The sequence below is a fragment of the Dicentrarchus labrax genome, unplaced genomic scaffold (genome assembly GCF_905237075.1).
Source record: "Dicentrarchus labrax unplaced genomic scaffold, dlabrax2021, whole genome shotgun sequence".
In the NCBI taxonomy this organism is placed as follows: Eukaryota; Metazoa; Chordata; class Actinopteri; family Moronidae; genus Dicentrarchus; species Dicentrarchus labrax.
This window is the reverse complement of record NW_026136711.1, coordinates 27,417,294-27,441,381: the sequence shown is the minus strand read 5'-3', so window position 1 is coordinate 27,441,381 and position 24,088 is coordinate 27,417,294. Positions and strand designations below refer to the sequence as shown.

The window sequence follows — 24,088 nt, the reverse complement described above, 5'->3', positions numbered from 1 at the left end:
TTTACAGGGGCTCGCACAGACTTTATGATTCTAAACTTTAGAAATACACACAGTAGGCTTATATCTCAGCTTCATTTCAGTGAAGAAAACTAAATTTAATTCATATTTCAAAAGTTTCAATTATCATTTTAGATTTACACAGGCTTTATTCACAGTGCCGTCACTCACAGCCAAACAGCCTCGTACTGCATTAAAAAAGTAGGTAGTTAAAACAACCAAAGAGCTAACAGAATAATGGCCAAAGTTAGTTTCTGGGAGAGGAAAACATGGAAATTGTCAAAAGAGACCTATTAAGTATGTCTGAATGTTACAAAAAAAACATAATACAGACAGGAAATTGTATTAAAAGTTCCTGATACAATATTTACAGGAAATAGTTCAGCCAAAATGCATCCAAATCGCTCATTTTACACAAACTTCTTGCAGTTATTATGTTCACTATTTGGGTTAATTGTACAGTATATCAGTCGGTCAGTACTAGCATTGTCATGCATTGAATATGATATGTCACTTAGTCAGGTGTCATCAGTTTACTAAATTATAGAAATGGGTCCCTTAAGGAAAAAGGTTGGGAATCATTGATTTAACTAATGGCACCAAATCGCTACAGCCTTTCCGTAAGTATTATTCCATCTTTCTCTCTCCTTTTCTTTTTTCCTCTTCTATTTATCCATTGCATTTTTATTCTTATGCCTTCCTCTCTGTAAACAGAAATCTATATAACAATAAATATGACATGCACCCCATGAACTTCTCCACCATATCAACCCCCATCTAGCACTCATGACCTACCTGCTGTCTGAGTCTTTGTAATGTAATGTTTGTCTCACTGTCAATGTTAAATCACCTGTTATGTCTAGTCTTGCCTAACCAACTAAATAAAAAAGTGTCCCATCACTTATTATACTATAGCACTTTAAAGAGCTTTATCATTGTTAAAAAAAAATAAAAAAGTGACCTTGTATATTAACATATTGATTCTTATATGACACGTGAGAATAACAGCAAGGGTAAACTTATCCTTTCTTTTTAGGTACTAGCCAACAACTTAACGAGAATGCAACTTTTTTATTGAGGTACTGGCTCTGAGGTAGACATACAACATATGTGTGTGCACATATGTAAATTAAAATCAATATCAAAGAATTACCTTTCTACTAATTTCTATATTTATGTGGATTTCACTGTGAGCTCATTGAGTTGAATGTCTACACCATCAAATGATTTGTGGTCTTTATCCTACAGAAGGCAACATGTGCTAATTATTCATAGCATTAAAAATAAAGACACAGCATCAGAGTTACATGTGTACGGCTTTCACCTCCTTCCTTTAATATACACTACCAGAGCACAACATGTTTGAAAGCTGAACAATGGCACAATTCTTCTTTATGATACATTGATTGTAATAACTCACTAATTCCAAAGTTAATGTTATGTAGCAACATGCATCAAACAGCCTCTCATATAACACAGTCTGTAGAGCAGTGAATCACCATCATAACAAATTAATCACTTCAGAAATTCTTCAACACATTAAAATTTCAACAGAGCACAGAAACACTGTGACAAGGAACGCAGCCTTGGCCGATTTGAAAGGGGACTGTACCTCCTCGTGCCAAGCTTCAACCAAGCATGGACCATTAACAGCAATACAATTGACTAACTTTAAAGGAGGCTGCTCTAATTGCTGGGTAAGGGCAGGCTTTTAGTTTGTAAGACCCAATTAACGGCATGCTGTTAGCGCTTCTCCACTAATTGCATTCATCAGCTTAAATCGTTATCACAAGGCTTTTCTTCGATTTCTATCAAAATCCAAAAATCCTCATTTCTTTGAGTTTCAGAATAGCTAGAGGTAACTCATAATGTGGCGAGGGATAATGGGTTTACATTTGAGCTGTAATTAGAGAGGGAATGGAGATAGAAGACTGCTGGCGTATCCGATTCTGACACAGTATGGGTCCTATCTGCCACAATGAAACCCAGAGAAAGACGTTGCTCTAAGCTATTGTCCCGGTCAGCGTTTGCTTAACGTAGACAGAGTACAGATACAGAGATTAAAGAAGATTTTGGTTTACTAGGAGCTGCGTCAATTTGCCATCATTTGTATAATAACAGTATTCACAGACAGTATTATCAGAAAGGTTATAAACAAGCCAAATTACATAAACCTGTGATTCCCAGAAAAATGCACTTAAACAAATGATAATTTGTATTTACAAGGCTACTTGTGTTCAGGAAAAAAATAAACACACAATTACCAGTAACCCTCCAGCTATTAGGCCGAATGCTGTCAGTCAGTTGTAAAACATTAACAAAAAGGTAGGCAACCTGCGGCTCGTCAGCCCCTCTCCAGTGGCTCCTCTGCGTATGGGGATAAAACTATTGACATTCTCTGAGCACATACACTATCCCCCTACTCCCCTCCGCTGGCTACACAACCACACACACAGAGGATACAACCAAGGCCACACACATCATCTCTACGGTTGCCATTCAGATGCGTATAGCAAAGGACCTCTCCAGTGGCTCCGATCCATTTTCATTTATCACTGTTGTAACCATTACACACCGAAATGTGTGTCATACGTTATGTTCTGAACTGGTGTATTTCCTCTATATTTTGCTGAACCTCAATAACAGTGGCTACGAGGCTTGAGTCTCCCTAGCTAGGATAGCTATGGATTCCAAATCCCCAAAAAGAAAAATCTGAGAATTTAATTGTGCATGGAAAGATTTTTTTGCCTTAATCACCAACACTGCTGGCTTACTAGTATACTTGATTTATGGTGATAAAAAATAGCATTATAAGGCTCAAATATGGTTTGCTTGGTCAAAAAATACTTTTGACAGTAAAGGTTGCAGAGCCTTGCATTAATAGCAAGCACTGCAATTGGGAGTTCATGGGAAAAAAATTGTTAGCAGGTAGATGTGTCCAGCTTCTGACAACCCCTGATAGTGGATTGAATGCAAACTGACCAAGATGCTGGAATAAAAAATAAAAAAATAAACCAACATACCTCATTTGGATGTAAAACTGTTGGTAATAATCCCCCATTGCAAAAACCAACTAAAAAAAGGTACACATACATAATGATGTTATAGACCTACACACACACCCCAAAATAGACCTGGTCAACAGGGCAGAGAGATAACTCACTCTGCATGGTGGAGCTCTTTACAGATGTATAGTTGACTCTTATAGTCTGTGCATACAGTCCACAAAGTCATTTTGGGCTCCATCCCAGTGGATATAACAAAATTACATTACATTGAACCTTGCAGCTATGTGGACACTAAGTAGACACCATGAAGTATAATTTAAGCTTATGCACAACAGGATGAAGTTGAATGATGAAGCCGGCCGGGTAACTGTGAGTTTGACGACAGCAAGTTTTTATAATAATTCTACCAATGAACTTTCTATTTCAAATCACTTTAACTGACCTGCAGATTTTTCAAAAACCTGGCTGATCATCTGAATGGTCATGTTTCTTGCACTGTTGGACTTTCTTTTATCAATGTCACTGTATTCACCATCTTGGCAATTCATTTGGTGTTATTATTACTGATAACAATGATGGTCAAAACTACAGAAATAGGGCTCAGGTTGTAGGAAACCAGAATTTCCCTTTTAAACTCTTCATAACATATATAAAATATGTGGGTACAAAGACAATTTTCTTATTTTTATCCCCATAACATCATAAAAGGAACATGTTTAGGAATAAACTCTTATTTCCTCTACACATGGGAATAAAACTATTGAAATTCTCTCAGCACATACACTATCCCCCTGCTCCCCTTCGCTGGCTACACAACCACACACACAGAGGATACAACCAAGGCCACACGCAGCCACTCATGGCTCATCTATACAGCTGCCATTCAGATGCGTATAGCAGAGGACGTTTGATGGTTTTCTAATCTCGGTAGCTGCCACCGGGAGATGGGGCGAGCTGACCCCTGTCATCCCCACAGTGCATCTCAAACAGCCCCGCATCTCCATCTCAATCTCCCTCTACTCGCTATCTCCTTCCACCATTGTGTCGTCCACCTGCTCTCCAAATGTCAGGACGAATGCTCCACAGCTGCATCCCCGCATATCCCTAGGGTGGGGGTGACCTGCTCTGCCGCCGCTTGGTATAATGTCATGCTACCCCTGGGCAAGGGTTCCACCCTGACCTGCTGTGTGGGGAGTGCAGCAGGCCGATGTATGCTACCACACAACAACAGAGCTGGAGATACAGTCTATATACTGTAATATTTGCATTACAGGGCTCCTTACAAGGCAGTAAACTGGAGGAGGTCATGTATTGATGAGAAATAATGAGGTATAAAATGTGCTGCGGGGAAGTGTGGGTCAAAATGTTTTCTCATTTGAATTCTTTTGCCTTATTTGTGTCTGTGAACTGACAAATTAGGCACCAAGTAACCTGTGGATCAGCTATTAAAACCAGTTTGCATAATTTAGCTGATGGTTCTCCTTCCTCCTCTTTTGCTCATTTTTAATCATTTTCTTCCTCTGGTAATGAGTCAGTGTTTCCTGAAGGAAACTAGCTGAACTACTGTGAAGGTCAGGTATATGTATACAGTATAACTGAATACATCAGTAAATAATATTGTTACTTAAATGTGAAAAGAAATGTTAACTATGTAAAAAGAACTACAAAGCTATATACTAGGGTTACGGCACAAAAGAAAAATAATTCAAACTTAAGTTACTCTTTTATTTATCTTTCCTGGCTTATTTTATATTTTGAGTGTCTTTGTGTTTTTTTTGTCTCAGCACACAAATCAGGTCATTAATATATTGACTTTATGCAGCCAGCCCATGTTTTCATTTGCACACAAAGCAATCACTAAACTAGATCATTTTTACAGTTGGTCTAGAATCTGATAACACAAAATACATATTTTCATCTAACTGTGTATAAAATAGATTTTATTGGTACAATAATAATAAGCCTATGTCATGAGAAGCTGGACTGTGTGTAACAGTGTGACTAACCAAATGATTCTACACTGTTTTGGCTGAAGAAATGTTGTATTAACGCCCACAATCAGACAAGTTATTCTGCTGCTGGATCATATTGTTAGACACACAAAATAAACAACACATTCACCAGCCACCTATTATAACAGTAAGATGATCACCTGATCAATAGCAATATTCAGTACAGATAGATAGATGTATTCAGTCATATTTTTGACTTGTCTGGTAAACTTTTACTTTACTTAAATTTTGTGAGTTTTGAGGTTTTATAGACAAAAGCAGAAGAAATGGGTTAAGTATAAATAGAAGAGACTACCATGTAATATAAAAATAAAGTGATTTAATTTATTTATTAACATCTAGCAATTTACCTATTATTTTTTCTTTACTGGTACACGGCGGGCATAAAAATAATGATTTTCATTGTTCAAAACACAATGACTAAATCTAGCCCACAGCTATTAGAATTTGGACCGTCGCAAATTATATTATTTTGAATTCAAATAAAATAAGCTAAGCTTTTAAACACAAAAACACACAAAAAAGTACTCTGCTGCTGCCTGGATCTCATCAAGCATGAAAGGCTCTCTTCACAGCATTTTCCCCTCCAGGCTGTCTCAATGAAACAACTCTAATTCATCTAGTAAGCATATTTTAATTTACAAATGTTATTAACGTGACACATCTTAATAAAACCTTTTCAAAAAAAATAACCTAACTGGGGCAGTGGGAAGACAAAGAAAAATGAATGTCAGGCAAAAAAAATTTTAAAAGTACAGTATATGTTGGATTCTGCCATTAATTTGGGCTCTGGAGAGTCCGTTTGTTCCTAATATGAAACACTGAAAATGAAGAGAGAAAAAAAGTTCAAGCCAATTTGCATAGAATACAAAAAGAAATCCCCTGAAGCATGAAAATCAGCTGGAGAATGAGCCATTAGAGTGCGTCACACAGTTTTTAGAAAGAAAACCATAAGCAAATATGGAAATATTCCACTGAATTCAAATGAGAACTAGTGCACAGTTTCATCTTATTAATAAGGCAGCTTGGCCTCTTGTGAGCGTGTGAATATAGAATGGGACCTTGATTTAAACCCACTGTAAACCTGAGCTCCAAAGTCATTTTGATTCCAATTTGTGGAGCTATCCATGAGCCATGTGGCTTAATGCCTTATATTTAAAAATGTAACAGAGTTTAGGACCTGTAAACGGCGCTGCTTAGAGCGTTTTTTATCTCAAGAAGAGGGAGCTGCTGCCACGTTGCATCACACAGCCTCAGTGGGAAATGTGTTTTTCACGCCTGTTTTCCTCTCTACTACATTTCAGCGTTTGCCCTCGCAGACACTGACCAACAAACCACAGGGAGCTTGATTACTGTTTTTTTAAATGAGACAAAGTGAGTTACTGTTAAAGTATCCAAGTATCTAAATAGCTGAGTAATGAGGCTGCCATCTGACCCGGTCACATCATCAGTCTAAATCCTATCGACGGGACCAAAACAAATTGTACAGCCGAAAGGTACTTGTTATCACACTCGCTCGCTCTCCAGAACACTCTCCTCTCGCACCCTCTCTCGCCCTTCCTCTTCCTCTCCACTCTTTCATGACTAGCTAATGAATGCAGATGGTGCTCTAGGGGATGCAGTGGTCTTATTACAGGGGTTATGCGTGCACGCTGTAAGCCCAGCGTGCTCCCGTCAGGCTATGGTGAAAGGTTCAATTGCTTTGGCGAAGCCCCCACCTCAATAAACAGAGGGGCTAAAGAGGTTTGTTTATTGGGCCCACCTTGACTTGACCTCTGTAGCTCAGGGACCCGCTCCATGATTACCTAAGTGTCACTGCAGCCCGGGGAGAACAGGGCCAGGCTACTTGTGCTGGCCCCCCCTCTCTCGCTCTTTCTCTCTCTTCTAATAAATCACAGGAATAAGCGCACAAACCACAAGAGCGGGACAAATGCAAAACCAAAGAGACAGCAATGTAAGCCTGAAGATTAAATGGTTTATCCAACATGTTTGCAGTCAAACAAGTGGGATTTACTACTCTACTCTCAGGCTACAATAATCAAATATATTCAGAAAATATTGAAGGTATTGATTAGATTATCACATGAGAAGGTGAAAAGTAAACATGTGATTCCCCATCAATGATGCAGAGTTGCAGCTGCCAAAAGTATGTGGACACCAGATCATTATACTGGTGTGATTATCTAACACCTGAAACTAAATCCATTCTGCTCTAACAGCCTCTGCTCCTCTGAGAAGGCTTTCCACAAGATTTTGGAGCCTGGCTGCAGGGATTTTCTCCTATTCAGCCACAACAGCATTAGTGTGGCTGGGCTACTGATGTGGGCCGCCGATAAGGCCAGGCTCACAGTCGGCGTTCCAGTTCATCTCAAAGGTGTTGGATGGGGTTGAGGTCAGGGCTCTGCGCAGGCAAGTCAAGTTCTTCCACACTGAACTTAGAAAAACATTTCTTGATATCAATTTGTGCACAAGGGCATTGTCATTTTGAAGCAGCATTTCCCAAATGTCTGTCCTTAATGTGAACTAAGGGGCTTCAAAGCAGGAAAAGCAAGTATATCACAGTGTGGACAAGGCTGTCCACTTACTTTGTAGAATAATTTACTTCATGTTTTCATTGTATTTATTAGAGGTGCTTTTTACTGTTTTCACATTAAAGATGCTGAGCATAATATACACTCTACATCCCATCTATATTGGACTGTTTTTTCACACTGGAAAAGGGACAAAATTAAGAGATGTCAGAATGCATACTAATTTCCCAATATGTTTGAGTTTGCTGTTGATGGATTGTATACAGTATGTGTTATATAATATTTGTGTTAGTATATGTAGACAAATTGAACTAACTTTACTATTTTGTACAAACTTAAAAGAAAAAAAGAAAAGATGTGCCAAGAAGAGTCAATCATGCCACTGCAAATCAAACTTATTAAAGATTTTATATCTATGTTTCTGTTTGTTGAGCTGTTCTAGAGATGTTTCATCATCATCCACAATTTGTTTTAAATGTTTTGTGTCATCTATTTCCTTTGTGCCTTGCATTGTGGAACAACAGCACTCTCAAAACTGTCTTAGTATGCATACTGACCTTGTTTTAAAGTATACTTGTCAGTGTGAAAACAATACATACTCAAAACGTCTTCACAATCAGTATGTAGAATGAATAGCTTAAGTAGTTGTTTTTACACCTGTATATATTTTATCTTGTCATAGAGCAAGAAACTCAGAGGTGTAATTAATAACTTCAATGATGGGTCTGTTGCATTTAATGTCCCAGGAATCAGTCCCACAAACGGCAGATACCCACTGCCTTCTGCTACCAATGTGCAGACCAAACACGTACGTTTCCTGCCATGACATGCCAAAATATCTGGGAAGAAAAAGTTCTATTCTCTCACAGTATGAAACAGAAAAGATGTGTACAGATGGAAAAACCTGAAAGTGGTTGCGGGCAGTGCTGAAACAGCACTAGGACCATCTCAGAAACAAAAACATTACGTAGTAAATCTTTTGAAGAAACACACAGCTTCCTGATTGTTAACTTTCCAAATTTTACACCAGCAGCAGCTCCCCAAAGCTGCAGTTTTATTGACGTCTCTGAGTACAAGCCTTGTATTATTTCTTGTTAGTACACAACAGTAAATTATATTCATTTCTTGAATATGTAAAGGCTAGTTTAATGTGCATACTTCAATAGAGTGTGGATTTGGGGCAGCAACAGAAAAGTATGTGTGGTACAGTGCAGGCTCAGGCCAGTAAGTTTCAAATAATGGAACATTCACATATTACACATACACAACACATAAACCCTGACTCTTAAACATCTAATTGTCTTCCATGTCCCCTAGTACAGGTAAATCTGAAATGAAGCCATTAAATGGTAAAATTATTCAGCAGCAGGTGAAATCGAAAATTAGGCTGACAGAGAGATAATTCTGCTGTCACAGCTCTTTCCTCTTCTGTCTTCGACTTGGTTTGAAACACACCTCGACAAGGCGCATGCTAGGATGCATTTTGTTTCATATAATGTGCATCATCTCCCCATGCAGTCTATCCTGTCATGGTTTTGATGCCCTATCAAAGTCTCTTGCTGGTGATGTTTTGTTTTCAGTTAACGTGGAGTTGTTTCCCTCTAGCCATTGTGTGCTGTTTGTCCTCCAGTGGAATAAAGCTCATTATATCAATGTGTAGTCACAGTTTCTACCGATATGCCAAGGGATCAGGCCATCTCACCATTAAGGGAAATCTCTTTGAAAGGTCTTGTCCCCTGCGACATACACACACACACACACACACACACACACACACACACACACACACACACACATACTGTACTGGCATTACATTTTCCATGTCATGCTTCACTCGCATGACTGCTTAACTGCTGAATTCCCATGTGCACATAATGCAGCCGTACAGTACATCTTTGCCTTGCTGGTGAGCAGAGAAACCAAGAGAGCTCGGCTAATTATATCGGTTTCTTTTTAAAAAGTCAGTGAGGTGAACTGTGGTCAGCACATGCGAGGGACCTGGGCCGTAAAGAACTGGTTGTGATATACTGTGACCGATGCTATGCTGCACTAATTCAGAAAGCAGTCAGTGAGAGAACTTAACTGTAATCCACCTGAATCACCCTACACATGATGTATTTACAATTTACTGATGCAGTATAAATTGTATCATATTTTTTACGATGCAGCTTGCTATCTCTTATTGTGATGATTTATTGTTCTGTGTATACAATGCCTCTAAAAACGTATCACGCTTTACTTATCACAGCTTAAAATGCTGCATCCTTCCAAGTTTGTTCTCTAAAAGCAGTTAACCAGAAACAGAATGATTTTAATGACTCCACATACATGGCTGGTGACTGAGTGGTTGTAGGTTTATTCGTATGCAGGGACAATCAATGAGCAATGCTCTGTCTTCTCTCAACAATGTCCATTAAAGTCTATTCAGCAGGACACTTAAATTATGGTACAAGTATAGTACTAAACTACAGTACCAGTGTACTGTATGTATAATTTCTTTGTTTATCTTTTGAATGATATTAATGACCATTAAATATCCGTCCTGCTAATGTATTTTTCACAGTCTGATGCTGCTGCTGTCTGTTCTCTTGCCCTCCTAGAAGTTAAAAACTCCCTTAGTTTTCAAAATACAATAACAACTGTTTAAGAAAATTACAACAATATCTTATGCTTCTCCAGTGGACCTGTTGATCTAGTAGCAGTTTTCCTTTTCTGTGTTAGCTACCCTGGAAAACAACAATGAGGAACAAATGTAGTGTTTTACCTATGTGGCTTCTGTGTGACGATGCGCTGGTCAGTTGTCCCCAGAGAGACACCATACAGACGGTCAGCAGCAGCGCCCTTCTGCACATGCTCTGTAGGTCCCTCTCCCGCATTCTGGAGAAAAGAAGACAACAACATCATCAGCGGTCAGCAATATCTGTATCACACGAACACTCACATATGCAGGCTGGTTCAGTTGGGCTCATGCCAACAAGCTCCCAACGCTTAGGCTTGGCAGTCAGAGGTGGTCAATTAGAGTAACTCCTGAAATCACAAAGCATGGATCTACAGAGCTTTAACCGGATGCCCTTTCTGTGTTAAGGATAATCCTGCTGAGGGCCATACAACACATGTGGCTATATGCTGCCAGAAGAGGGAAAGTGCCATAACAACTCATATCAGTTTCAGCCTTTTATAAAGACCCGTAAACGTAGCAACCAGTGGATTCTCTGCATCAATTGTTTTGCAGCAAGTTCAAATTTGATTAACTGTGACCTGCAAATTCACACCGTAGAAGAAAAGCAGGTGTTGACCTTTGGGAAAAGAGAGCAGAGACCAACATGGAAGAAACTATCATAGCATGTGCCTCCACCCCAATACAATGGAGGTAAACATTTCAGCTCACCTGACTATCACATCTGGCTATTTAAATAGCCAAGTGGAGAGAAGGTTGTGGCGTATTTGGGGGGAAGGGGAAGTTCTACAACACGATTATAATATGCATCAGCTAAAATGTGTTTAATTAGTAATTATTAGAATAATTATCAAAAATTAATTAGTTGTATTTGTAATTACTGTATCAATTCTGTAACTTATAACATATTTTCATAAAATTATTAGATATGTTGTGTCCTGTACTGCAAATACTATGAGACTTTGAATTTAGTAGCAAAACCAAAAAAAAATCCCCTTAATAATAGACAAAATATTTTGTTTATTTATCCTAAAATAAAAGTGTTCCCACAGCTGTGATGGAGATCAGGACTCAACCTGAGGACAGCTGTTATAAACGATTTGACTGTAGCCTATAAACCCTGAATCTGTGTGTGACAGCATACCTGTAGTTTGAAGTGTAGAAAAGTACAAGAGGTCAATTAGATCTGTTAGATTCTGACATTGTGTCAGGGATAATTAATAGTTATGAATAATTTATTAAGTTACCACTGTTGTGCCATGTGTGTAAATATGCACAGCACCTCTCTCACTTTAGAGACGCACATTACTGTATCATTTCTGATAAACTAAGAATCCAACAAACAGCTATAGGGAACAAATATACCTTCACCTTCACTGCGATACCATGGTTTCCTCACGTGTGATTTGTTTAAGCAGAGTGAGAACATGAGCCTGAATGAAGACATCTCATGCCAAAAGTGTGAGCGTTGGCAACTCTGTATAAACACACCGCCATTTATAATACCAATTTAGATTTAGAGACGGCTAGAACAAATGAAGTCTGTTTACTCCTTCTGTTTTCTTCTCTCCCACTTGCTGTCATCCTGTTACCTGGGAGGTGAGTAATGCTGTTTGTGTGGTCTGTCTTAATGTGCCCCGCTCAGTAATCTTCATGTACTTTCAGAGGGCTGTTGTCCAGTAATACTCTCCATCTCCATCTGAGAGGCCTGTGGAGAGCGGAACAAGCAATGCAATCAGTGGCTCATCTTACTGCCAACAGAACTGGCCTCTTCTCTCATGAGAAAGCAGTCGCAAATCACAGCTCTGCTTTGAACTCTGTTCCAGTGCAGCCAATCAAATTAGTAAAATGCTTGGTTTCATGCAAAGAGATCAACTCTTGCTTATCTGGCACAGACTTGCATACGAGGGAGATGTTTTGCTGCGACTGCCTTTGTACTGGCAGCCAGAATTGGGTGAGATCTTAACGGGAGGCTCTAATTCTGTACAGTATCAGACAGCTGATGCAATCAGGATGTTACACACACACAGACTGTAGACAAACATAGGGACAGTGACTGTAGCATCACCAACATATTTCTAAAGGGACTGTTTGAAGCCTGGGGTTTAGGTTTACTAAGGTGTAAGAAGCTAAGTGATCCAACTTTCAGTGAAAGGGTTGATGTCAGCATTGACCTGAGGTGAGGCAAACAAGAAGCATGAGAGTTGACTGTGATTGGCTCAGAAACCTGTCAATCAAGACAAACTCCTACACGCCTACACATACACATATATTCAAGCTTCAATACCCTCTGAAAAATCAGGAGTGCAAAGGCACACAACATCACAATGTGTTGACTTTGGATTTCTTGAGAGAGGTGTTGGGTTTTCCTATTGAAGTCAATACAGAAGTTTTATAATGTTAAGAAGATTACAAGCTACAAGGTAGATATACAGTAAATTTATCATATTGCAACACAGGGTTGTATAACAAGGTTAAGTTGTAGTTCCCTTTAGACTACGCAAAAAAACCAAACGTTGATGGATGAATAAATAATAAGCCATAGAAATAAAAGTATTTTACATGGTGGAGTGCTGAGGATGAATTAAGGCGTCTCAATGCTTGAGGCTTAAGGTTTTTGACCACTGGTGGCGCTGTGGTCACTATTGCTCACACAGAGGAAAGTCCATGCAAGCAGGAGGTGGTAACTTTCCAAGAACTGTAGCGATGTACGTTTCATATTCTTCCTAGAATCAACTCTGCGAACAAATGTATTAGGGTTCAATGATAAATATGCATCTTGCTAAGAAACAGTTAATGTAACATTACTGTATATTTACCAGAGTTACCAGTTTTGTATTTTTCATTAGTTTTTATTTCATTTAAAAGTTATTTTTGAGTTAGTTTCCAGAGTGGCTTTGTTTGTTCCAATTTAGTTTTTGTTGATTGAAAATGTTTAGTTTTAGGTTAGCTTTTACTGGTTTCAGTATTAGCATTAGTTTTTTTTATATTTATCAGACTTAAGAAGTATAGAAACAGGTACAGTACAAACACACTGATTCACACTGACATTCCAGTCTCAATATTCAGTTACTAAAATGTTTCATCAGACCTAGTTTTATTTTTTATTTATAGCTATAATAACCACAAGGTACTTTAACTTCTATAGGGCATTAGATCAACTTCATCTTAAGCAACTTGGCTTTAACACAAGGCCATTTTGTGAATTCATCCGGCTCCTGCAGAACATTACGTCACAAAATAGATACACACTGCAGCATCCAGAGTAACTCAAGTGGTTCAGTCTTTTTGTCCGTTCACTGGGGACTCACCAGTTCATTTAAAAACAAAAACTAATTTTCACCTGTTCTCCCAGTAGTTATGTACAACAACAACATGCACTGCCTCCAGCACCTGACTCGATGATGACCAGATGTGGACCAGATGTTTCAAATACACAAATACAGTACTTCTAATGAATCCAGCTCAACACTCAATCACTTTCAGTTTATTAGTTTTAATTTCCCCCTTCTGTTAATCTTAAAAAATAAATATGAGACCGACATTCAATATTTCAGCTTCTGTTTACAATCTTATTTCTTACTTATTTGCAGTCATTGATAACAAGAAAGAAAGAAAAACTAATAAATCTGCTCCGACAGCTGAACTCCAGATACAATTGGAATATGAGTGCATGCCGGCATGCTTGTTGAAAATGAAATGTCTAGCAGTTAGTCTGTGACTGTAGATTTTGGGTTTTTGGCAGCAGAATCCCAGGTTTTATTCCAAACAAGATTTAAATCTACTTTAGCATCTAATACATCAATTTCCATCTTGTGTCTGGTAGTGTTCAGGTGGCCTGTTGGAGTTGGTTAACAGGAAAATTATTCCACCTGATGGATGTGGCACTGAGACCAGGTGGCTCATCATAAAATGGTCTGATCAAGGTACGCCTGTTTTGTGATAGGTTAAGGCTGATTTTTACATGCTCAAGGCACACGTACACACTTAGTGTGATAATCAGTTTGGATGCAGTCTGGATGTGGTGTTTTTTTTACTGGTTTGTCCACAGCAGACTCACAAATCTTCTCCATTTTGTGTCCTCTCATAAATTAACTTGTAGACACATTCAATCATGTCCAACTGTGCAGGTCTAACTGTGTATTTGATGATTGGCTGACTAGAACTTTTGTAGATACAGAAGTGGATAGACTGTAATCCTCACTATTTTTCTGTCCCTTTTGAAGAACTTTTAAAGAACTGGCCTGATGTTTTGTGACTGTTCCTGCTGACTCAACCCAGTCCCCTAAAAAATACACTATTTTACAACAGCAAATATATTCTGAATGAAACATAATCCTTTCCAGATTACTTTATATCAAAACATTGACATGTACCAAAGTCACAAAATATTCATACTGAATCTATCTTTAAGACATTCACATATTACATTTATTTTACCTTCAAAATTGTAACTAACCACACATATTTTGTGTTGTTTTAATGAGCAAGTAAAGGAACCACTGACTTTCTCATCTCCTTTATAAGCCATAGTGTCATTGCTCTTTATGGAAGGCAATGTTGGTCAGTCCACCACTTTGTTCCAGATATCTCAACATCTACAGGAAGGATTACCATCAGATGTTGAGCAGACATTCATGGTGCTAAGACAATAAATCATCTAGTGCCACCTTGAAGTTGACATTTATGGTTTTTAGTGAAAGGTCTTAACAACTATTGGATGGACTGCAGTGACATAAACACAATGATGTCCCCCTCAGGATGAACTGTAATCATTTTGGTGATCCTGGCTGAGCCTTTTCATCTAGCACCATTATCAGGTTTGTTTAACATCCACATTTTAGCATTGTCATTGTGAGCCTGGTAACATGCCGACGTTAGCATTTAGCTTAAAGAACCGCTGTACCAAAGTACGGCTTCACAGAGCTTCTATCATGGCTTTGGAGTCTTGTTTGACTTTATCCACTTCAGCAAAAAAAAATCAGCAAATGCTAAATACTAAATAGATACTGCATCTTGCATGCTATTGGCAAATGTTGTGTTGCATAGCAACCACAGCAACCTAACACTCCTTGTACCCTTTGATCTCCTGCTCTTTCTGTTATTTGTTGGGCTCACAGTTTCTCATTGTGAAAAATTGTCTTTTTTGATAATGGCAAAAAGGACAGATAGATGCACACAATGTTTCACACAACAAACTTCCCCCAGAGCACCTATTACTTGCACCTACCTAGTGAGTAAATGGAACTACTAAGACAGAGGAGTGTGTTTACAGCTGATACATGACACAGAGTGGACGAGCTTGAGGTGGCTGCTGTGGTTGGAGGGTAAAACTAAACCAACGTTGCTGTTTTCTGTTTTTGTTTAACTCTTCTCTAAAGATGACACACTCTTGGTTGTGTGCCATTGGTCATGCCGCAGGCCAAACCCTTCCTGAATTACATAAACAGCTATTACAATGACAGAGAAAACATGGAGCCTGCTGAAACGTAGTACATCAGTACAGTTGAGCAAAATCTTAACATGCTGCTGTAACACTCAGATATTAAGTGTCATATATTGTAAAATATGAAGTCTATACTCTCTTTGAAAATAAACTCATGACTATTTATAAAATCAATTACATGTCAGAGTCAAAAAAGGTTCATATGTATGTTTTCATTAGTGCATAATCACCTAATATAGGAATCATTGTGTTTTCAGCACCTTTCAGCCGTTTTTATCTACATATGTCGCGGGTCAACTTCCACGGAGTCCGCCGTGGAGTCTGGTTAATCCCCAGCCAACGTAATAGGCTGTGAAGTGTTTCTTCTACACACTTTAAAGCCCCTTCTCATTCCCAGGTTGTCAAAAACAGACGTAAGCCGTGTTCAGTTAGCTGCAATCTGAAACTTCACAACTAGATGCCACTAAGTCCTTCACACTGGTCCTTTAAAGTGCATATAGTAGTATTATGTAGTAGTAAGTATGCAGATATTAAACACATGCTATTTGATATCATTTTCAAGTGTTAGGACAATTACGGAACAACTTCTGTGCTTTTAATGTCTGAATTAAATGGTAATGAAATTAATGTCAACCTCATATTACGTAGATCAGAGAGAGTCTGTTGTCTGTGCTCTAATTATAAGGTGAAACGCAGAAATGAAAGCTGAGGCGTTGCCAATCCAAAATGCTGTTGGAACGACTGCTTTACAAAAGGATTGTAATGACAGGATGAGTGGGAAAGCGTGCTACTTAAATCCCTAGATGAATGGATTGAGGGAATGGCCATTTCCATAAAGTGATAGAATTTGCCCCAAGCTTGTTTTTGTACCCACAAATCCCTTGCAATCCTACAGATAACTGGAAAGAAGAAAAAGATTTGCACATTACACAACTGACTGCCATGGGAAACTCACACAACAAGTGACAGATGAGCATCAGACACCCTGACAGCGACAGCTTTAACTCAGCAGGACTGATTACCTGACAAAATTATAACTTCTTAGGGAATAGTGCATGGCATGTAATCAAATGCACAATTAACACTGCAGCATATGGCTCAGCTGGCAGTCAAGTACAAGATGTTGTAAGTATGTAAATAAGACAGCATCATACAAGGAAGGCACAAAAAAAAACGCAAATTGAAAACCAAGGCATACTCATGTCCATTTATGTTTTTCTTTGCTCCAAAATATAAAATAAATGTAATTTAAACTGTGTTCACCTTGCAGGCTGAGGCTTGTTATATACAGAAAGGTGAATCAATTATATTATTTATTAATTCTCCCCTGCCAACCTGATTATTAACTGAGCCTCATTATTTGCAGTCTTGAGGGACTACACAGGCAGTTTTTCATGCTTTAGCCCATTTACTTCAAATCAAATATAAAACCAACCATTTCCCAAATCATACCATTTTTTTTTTAAGCCCTAAATCCTATTGTTCGTTTGTTATTTCAGCTTTGACTTACTGACTAAAACTTATCTTATTGTCCAGCCACAATAATTCTGAGAGAAGTTCTGAGTTGATCAAACTCTGAGTTAAATTATTAGAGTACGCTAACAGTAATCTTTACAAGCAAATGTAAGCGCTTTGCAGACATTATTACACAGGATTTCGCCTCTCAGGAAACATGCATGCTACGTTTTGTCTTGGCGGAGGTTGTATGCAGCCTGAGAAGAAATTTGTAATGTGTAACTTTGGGCTAAAAAACTTCTGCATGTTTTGGGATCTTTTCTTGTTTAGGAAAGTAAGTAAAGAGGGAAATACAACATCATTTATCATAAAGTATCTTATGGGTTAGTAAGTGTATTAAGAATGCAGCATTTAAGAATTTATATTTTTTGTGAATTAGCATTATTATGGAAAACAAAATACCAAATTTCATCATAATTTGTTGTTAATATAAATGCACATAAAGGAAGGATATGGCATTTCCCCCCAAATTTGAAACCAATCCTAGACCCTTGACAGCATAAATATAAAAGAAGAAGAAGGTATAGCATTTTGGAAAGAAGCGGGTCCAATATTAATTCATTTAGTCAATATTATGTGGTAAAAAGAATGTGGTGTACTCTCTTAATTGTGTTTTTCAACCCCTCAATTAAACCGCGACCCACTGTGGTCCCATGAACAACAGCAACAGTGATGAAAGACCTATTAGTCCTCACTATTTAACAATGGCTCCAAGATATCTGGTGAACCAAGTGCCATCCATTCAGACTGTTGTTCTGACTGACTCTTTGTGGCTATGAATGCACGTTTTAAAGAAAGTAAGCTGGACGGAGAGAGCCTTTTCAGTTCTGCTGTGTAAAAACCTGAGTTTTATAGTTATTTCTGGTTCAATAACTTGCCACAATCAAACTCTATGTGACTCGCAGACTCCCACCGTGTCTAATGCTGACAGAGGAAATTGGAGTTATGAAAAACAGCAGTAAATTTAGTGGGCAGGGGTGGAGGACTATGGCCGTGTTCCAGCGTTTACTCCCCGCTGGGCTTGCTGCAGTGTTATTTTGGAAGCAGCAGACCAGCGGAGGCCGAGTACTTAGTTCCAGAAGCCAACATTAGGCTCAGACCTGTTGGAAAATATCCCCTCGGGTGCAGAGGCAGAGGTCATCTCAGTGTAGCTGGAGTCCACTGACACACTTGGCTAGTCCCTCTGTCCCGTTCTGTTCCTCTCTATCTCTCTATCTCCCGCGCTATTGTGGTTCAGCGAGGTCTACTTGCTTCTGACTCATCCTGTGTCCTCACAGCATGTTCTGTGCCACCGGACACACGGTACAACGCAGCAGGGATCAGATAGCTGTCCTACTGCATCATCACACTGCACAGGCACTGGGAAACCGAGGAAGAGTCAACCACTGTAGGTTTAAAACAGCGCTTCTAGCATAAGAGCACACTTTGTTTTTCCATTCGTCACATATTATGCAAATTAGACACTAAACTGCATTCGGCACACTGTACATCTCCATCCAAGCATCACAACGAGGGCTGTATGAAAATTCAAAAGGGAAATATGAATTCTTGACATACTGTATAGTTACATTCATATTTATAAGTCAGTCAGCACTTTTTAATATTCTACAGACAAATGAATGTGTCCTCTTTAAACTCCTTAAAGAATACAGATGAAAAGGTGATGGACAGTACCCAGAATAACGCTGATGGAAATCACAAATTACAATTTTATTTCCCCCTATTTAGCATTCATGAACATTTTCTAAATAATTATTAGACAGTAAACACTGTAGTTATTTGTTGATATATGGACATTTTTAAGTGTTAAATGTACTTTAAGTTAAGTTAACTTTTAAGTCCTCCTGTGAAGCATCTTTAACAGATAATGAATGACTGACAATATAACAAAGTTATGAATGTGAAGTATGAAGTATCCATTTCTTATTTTAATTACTAAATACCTATTCACAAATACTTATGTTTTACTCTCCATGATAAGTGAGTAACTCAATCATCTGCTGAAGGCCATGAGATACAGCTGAAAACTCTGATAGGAATAATAATAAGTGGACCTTGAACTGCAAATATTTTTGTCAAAATCCGATTTCCGAAGTCAAGAATTAATCTTCAAGCTCAACATCTCTACATGAACACATTTGCAAACAGTTTTAAACTGTGTGAATGGACACATTTGGACACATGTATGAACAGTTGATACACTGATTTGTTTACGTGTGTAATTAAATGGTAAATGGACTGTAGCACCTCTCTAGTCCTTAAAAGCGCTTTTACACTACATGGCGCATAAACATTTATTAACTATCTATACTTATAAATTCAAAATAGCATAACTAAAGTTTGACAATAATGTAAAAATAATGAGTCCAGAAGCAGATATTCATTGTCAACAGAATGGCTCCACATTCTAACCTTGTACATTACCAGGTTTGGCTTTGGATTTCTGGTGGTTTGAGTCTCTTATTTGAAGTTTTGCATGAGCGAGTATCTTTTCGTAAATACTGGCAGAGCTGCCAAAGTCTAATAACATGCAAAACCTACAACCCAGTCAGAATTCAGAAACCAAATTAGGGTGGTAAATGCTGTCTTGGTTGCATTAACATTTCACTCACACAGACACACAATTTATGATCTTGTGGATACTTTTGAATAATTTGCATTTTAAACATTGAGACAAGTTTGTTGAATTTTCTGGGTTATTTTTCTAAATTATTTTCCCCTCAGCAGTACCGTTGTCATGTCTGATATTGATCCAATCACAAAACGCTGCTCTGAAATGTGTGTGTTGCCTGTACTATACAGACTTAAATGAATATTCAAAACCGTGAAAAGTATTTTGACATAAACTGAATGCATGAGCCAGGCATAAGCTGTAATAAGATCAAAGTAATGCTAAGTGGATCTTCAAGCTTTATTTCCACATTTCATCCAACAATGTGTCTGCTGAAGCAGAAAATTATTCTGCTGCTTTAAAGCAATATAAGTCACTCTAGAATAAACAGCGTTCGCTCGGGTCCTCATACTCGTACAATTAAGCTACAACGACTGACTGAGCAGATAAGAACTATGAAGAAATGAAGCTCAACTAAAATGACTGACGACGGCTCTAAATCAGCAGACCCACAATCTCCGTATGTGGAGTTAACATTGCTCCTCTACAATTTTCTGGAGCAAATGAAGTGGGAGACCATTCCAACTGAATTTTACCTTGTGGAGGTAAAATACAGCCCAATGCAGTCCTGATTGCTACATGCAGTCCTTTTTAACTTCTCTGTCAACATTGCTATGCCTGTATAACTCTAATGAATACCCTTGCATATTATTTTTTCATAGTTAGGATACAATTTCAGTAATTGCTGGCAACTGCAAGCAGAAGGCAGTTCTATTTAAAAAGTTTAATTCATTACAAACTACTATTCAGGTCATGGTAGCGTGTAATTCATTGTAAGCAGTACAAACTTTAGCATTCTGATATAATATTTCCTTATTTTGAAATAAATATAAATATATACAAGTATATATTTGTAAATTAATTGTTCTTTTGTTGTCATATTATTCTTTTCTATTGTAATTTACATGCCTCCTTGGCATATTCCAACATACCCCTTGCATCAATACCATCACTGAAACCAAATGAGATTCAAATCTGTTGAAACCAAACTTTTCAGTCCTACATTCTGCACCAACATTAAAGTAACTGGTGTGTGTCTCTCAGACGAGTGACAGCTTCATGATATCGCCCCTTTATTCAGTGAGCTGCACCGTACTTCAGTACTTACTGTACTGAGTCTGAAATAGGTCATTTTCAACTCTAGAGATGAGCTGTAAAAAGAAATAAGGTTCTAATAAAGTGAGATACTAGCACAGTGAATGGGAGTGGGGCGGTCCTCTGCATTAATGTAGACCAGGGAAGATGGCTCCTGAATACGTTACAATTCAATCAGTTTTGGGTCATCGATAAGAGTCTTGATTGTTCTCTGTTGGGAGCAGAAAGTTTGTTTTGTTGTTCTCAAAGGTGAGATTTGCTTGTACTGCTGTGTTCATGGCCAGATTGTGGCACAGCAGAAAACCACCCTTACCAGTCATAGTACCACTTAAATAATGAGTCCCTGTGCTGCTGGTACTGGTGCTTCTGGACCCCTCTATTCTGCATCATAACAAGTGTAGGGTCAAAAAAACGAAGTTGGAACCACTGTACTGCACCTCATTAGCCTCCCTTGAGGACAGCAGAGTATTTGCCAGAGACTCTAAAGGGCAACACTTTGGGACACGGGCCAGTTTTCACAGGGCTCCAACACAACATTGTGCCCCACTGTCTAAAAGTCCACCAATACCTTAAAAACGACTGCAAGTTCGTGCCAAATGCATTATTTACACTGGAGCAAGGCAGGGTTCCCGTTCCATTTGCTTCAGCAGAAGTAGCTTTGCATGCATTCATAAATAATAAATGTTCAGCACAACGCGTGGGAACGGGGAAGAGCAAGCATAAAGAGGAGCCCAGTCACACAGCATGAAAGAGAACAAGGCTGCTTAATCTGGGCATGGTAAAACACTGTCCATGCAAGTGAGTCACCCATGAAGAACTAAACGCTAAATGACAAAATGCAAACAGAAAAAACAACAAGGGGTGAGCAGGCCACATAAGAAAAACTAAATTTGCATCTCTGGCGGCATTTGGGCACCTCGCCACTGTGCTAAAGTGATCTAATCACCGTCTGGCAGGAAGAAGAGAGCAGAGAAGGGGTGGCTCCAGCTGATGGATATTTCATGTACCATAACGTACAACGAGAGGCTTTCACTGACACTTATGACAACTAAGCTGAAATACACCGAGACAATCTTTATTGCATGTTTTCATGCAACTGCCACTTATCTAATTCTTCTTCTAAGCTGCTGGCGAGGGTTCCACACAGACTGTCATGAGCGGTGCCATAAAAACTAACGAACCTTTCGAATGGGATTAGACGTCAACCCTGACCCCTCACCAATCTAGCGAGGATTTGCAGAATGTGTGGATTCATTTTTCATAAGAGAGTAGTTAATAAAAGTTGTTACAGCCGATAGCCCTGGGAGAGCAGCAGCCGTAATTGGATGTCTAACTGAGTCCTCTGACATGTTTGGACAAGCTAATTCTCAGAGCAATTTAGAACTTTAGTTTTACTCCATACAAAGCTCCAGCACTGCCTTCTCCTGATCCAGTCATACACAAACATTAGTTGTGTGCTGCTTTGCACATTTCTGTTTTTTTTGGCCTGGTAAGAGTTGCCATGTTTGCATAATACTAATAGTAATTGTGCAGCTGTGCAATGCAGAACAAAACATTGAACAAAATATAATGCAGAGACAATTATAAAACAGGAGATCTCTTTAAACAAATATATGATTTTTTGTTTTTTTTAAATATATGATCCTCGTATTTTATTGTGTCTGCTACAAATGTTGCTCAAGATACATTTTTCCAAACTCCTTGTTGATTTGGGAGATACTAAAATATGTAGCTGAACCCACCTTCCACCAGTTGGGGGTGATTTTTTTTTTTTTTTGCCCACATACAGCAGGAAAGACAACCTCAAAATTTTCAATATAACTTCATAAAATGAAGCACAGGCAGGTTTGTGGATGCAGTTAGATTTCCAAACCAGTGGTGCCTAACTCAGTTCTAACCCCCAAAAACTGTTTTTATTATTTCATATTGTGGACATTTGATTCTGATATTGAAAAAAATCTTTATAAATAATATATGAATGTGTAAACAACAGTTGGCAGCCGTTATATCAGTAATCTTTACTACTATACAAGGCTTTTGACTCTGTTTTTGTCAAAGTCTTATTAATATATGAGAGCATTGTATGTTTGTTACCTTTATGTATGTTTGGTTGCTTTCCTTTTGTTTTCTCTTTGTTTGTAATGTAAGTATTGTCTTATTTGGTTGTATTGCTTGAATAAAATATTCAATAATTCATTTACTGCAGCCACCTGATATGTGTCCTGTGTTTCTGTTAAATTCATTCAGTCATGGGCAACAGAATTTGATGTCATAGCAATCCCTGGTCTCATGTTCCACGCAGTGAGATGTACAGATTTTATCATTACCATCACAATTATTTGCTCACACAGACCGTAGACTAAAGAAACAGCCTCCATTTCGTCACCCATATGTTTTTGGAAGAGTCGTTGCGAAGCTCAAAGTGTGGTCGCAGTCCTGACTCCGCCGGCTTCGGGATAATCCTAACATTGGCAAATACATCGAGCGTGGGTGGAGCTGAGGCGGGCTGAACGAAGCCTGGTTACTGAAAACGGCTGCCTGTGACGACACCCACCTGTCACTCAAAGGAGCCATGTCCATAATTATGCTTAACTTTAAGACTTAAAATCTAACCGAGTGAGTTATATAAAAATTCACCTCCCGCACAGTTGTCATGAACAGGTAAATAAGCTACAGAGAACTGAATCATTTTTGTACCAGGCTGTAAACACGATTATTTCTTCTGTAAAGTTAGGCATTTTAATATGGGGCCTTATGGAGATTGACCATTTTTGTGGGATACATATAAATAAGTAGTCCCTTTCAAAACATTAAGAAGCAACAAAACACATAAATGCTTCCTTTACCATTCTGTGTTTCCATAATATAGGACTGATGATAACTTATAGTAGACTACTAAAATGACATAATGTGCTGAGACAGCCAATATAAACAGCCATATTCTTTACTGTGGTGTGATATGTTCACTTGAAAGTTACCATATTTTACTGGCTGTTGGTCTTGTGACAGCAACAGAGAGCCAAAAAGGTTAGAAATATCAGAATATTATTGAATCATTTCAGTTAGACATTTAAACACTAACTAGACTAACTACTAAATCTAGCTAAACTGTTATGACCCAAACAATCCATACAGA

General features: G+C 38.4%; 1 protein-coding gene across 3 annotated transcripts in view; it reads right to left on the bottom strand.

The window, feature by feature from the left end:
• Positions 1 to 24,088, bottom strand: part of tafa3a (TAFA chemokine like family member 3a) — a 91,474-nt gene that overhangs the window by 27,783 nt on the left and 39,603 nt on the right. For 2 of the 3 annotated variants that reach the window (XM_051416029.1, XM_051416027.1), the window contains one exon: positions 10,313 to 10,425. In XM_051416029.1, the coding sequence (XP_051271989.1) occupies positions 10,313 to 10,424 (112 nt within the window). In that variant the 5' untranslated portion in view covers position 10,425. Of the gene's footprint in view, positions 1 to 10,312; positions 10,426 to 11,817; positions 11,934 to 24,088 lie in introns of all 3 variants that reach the window. The other variant, XM_051416028.1, reaches the window with a different exon arrangement.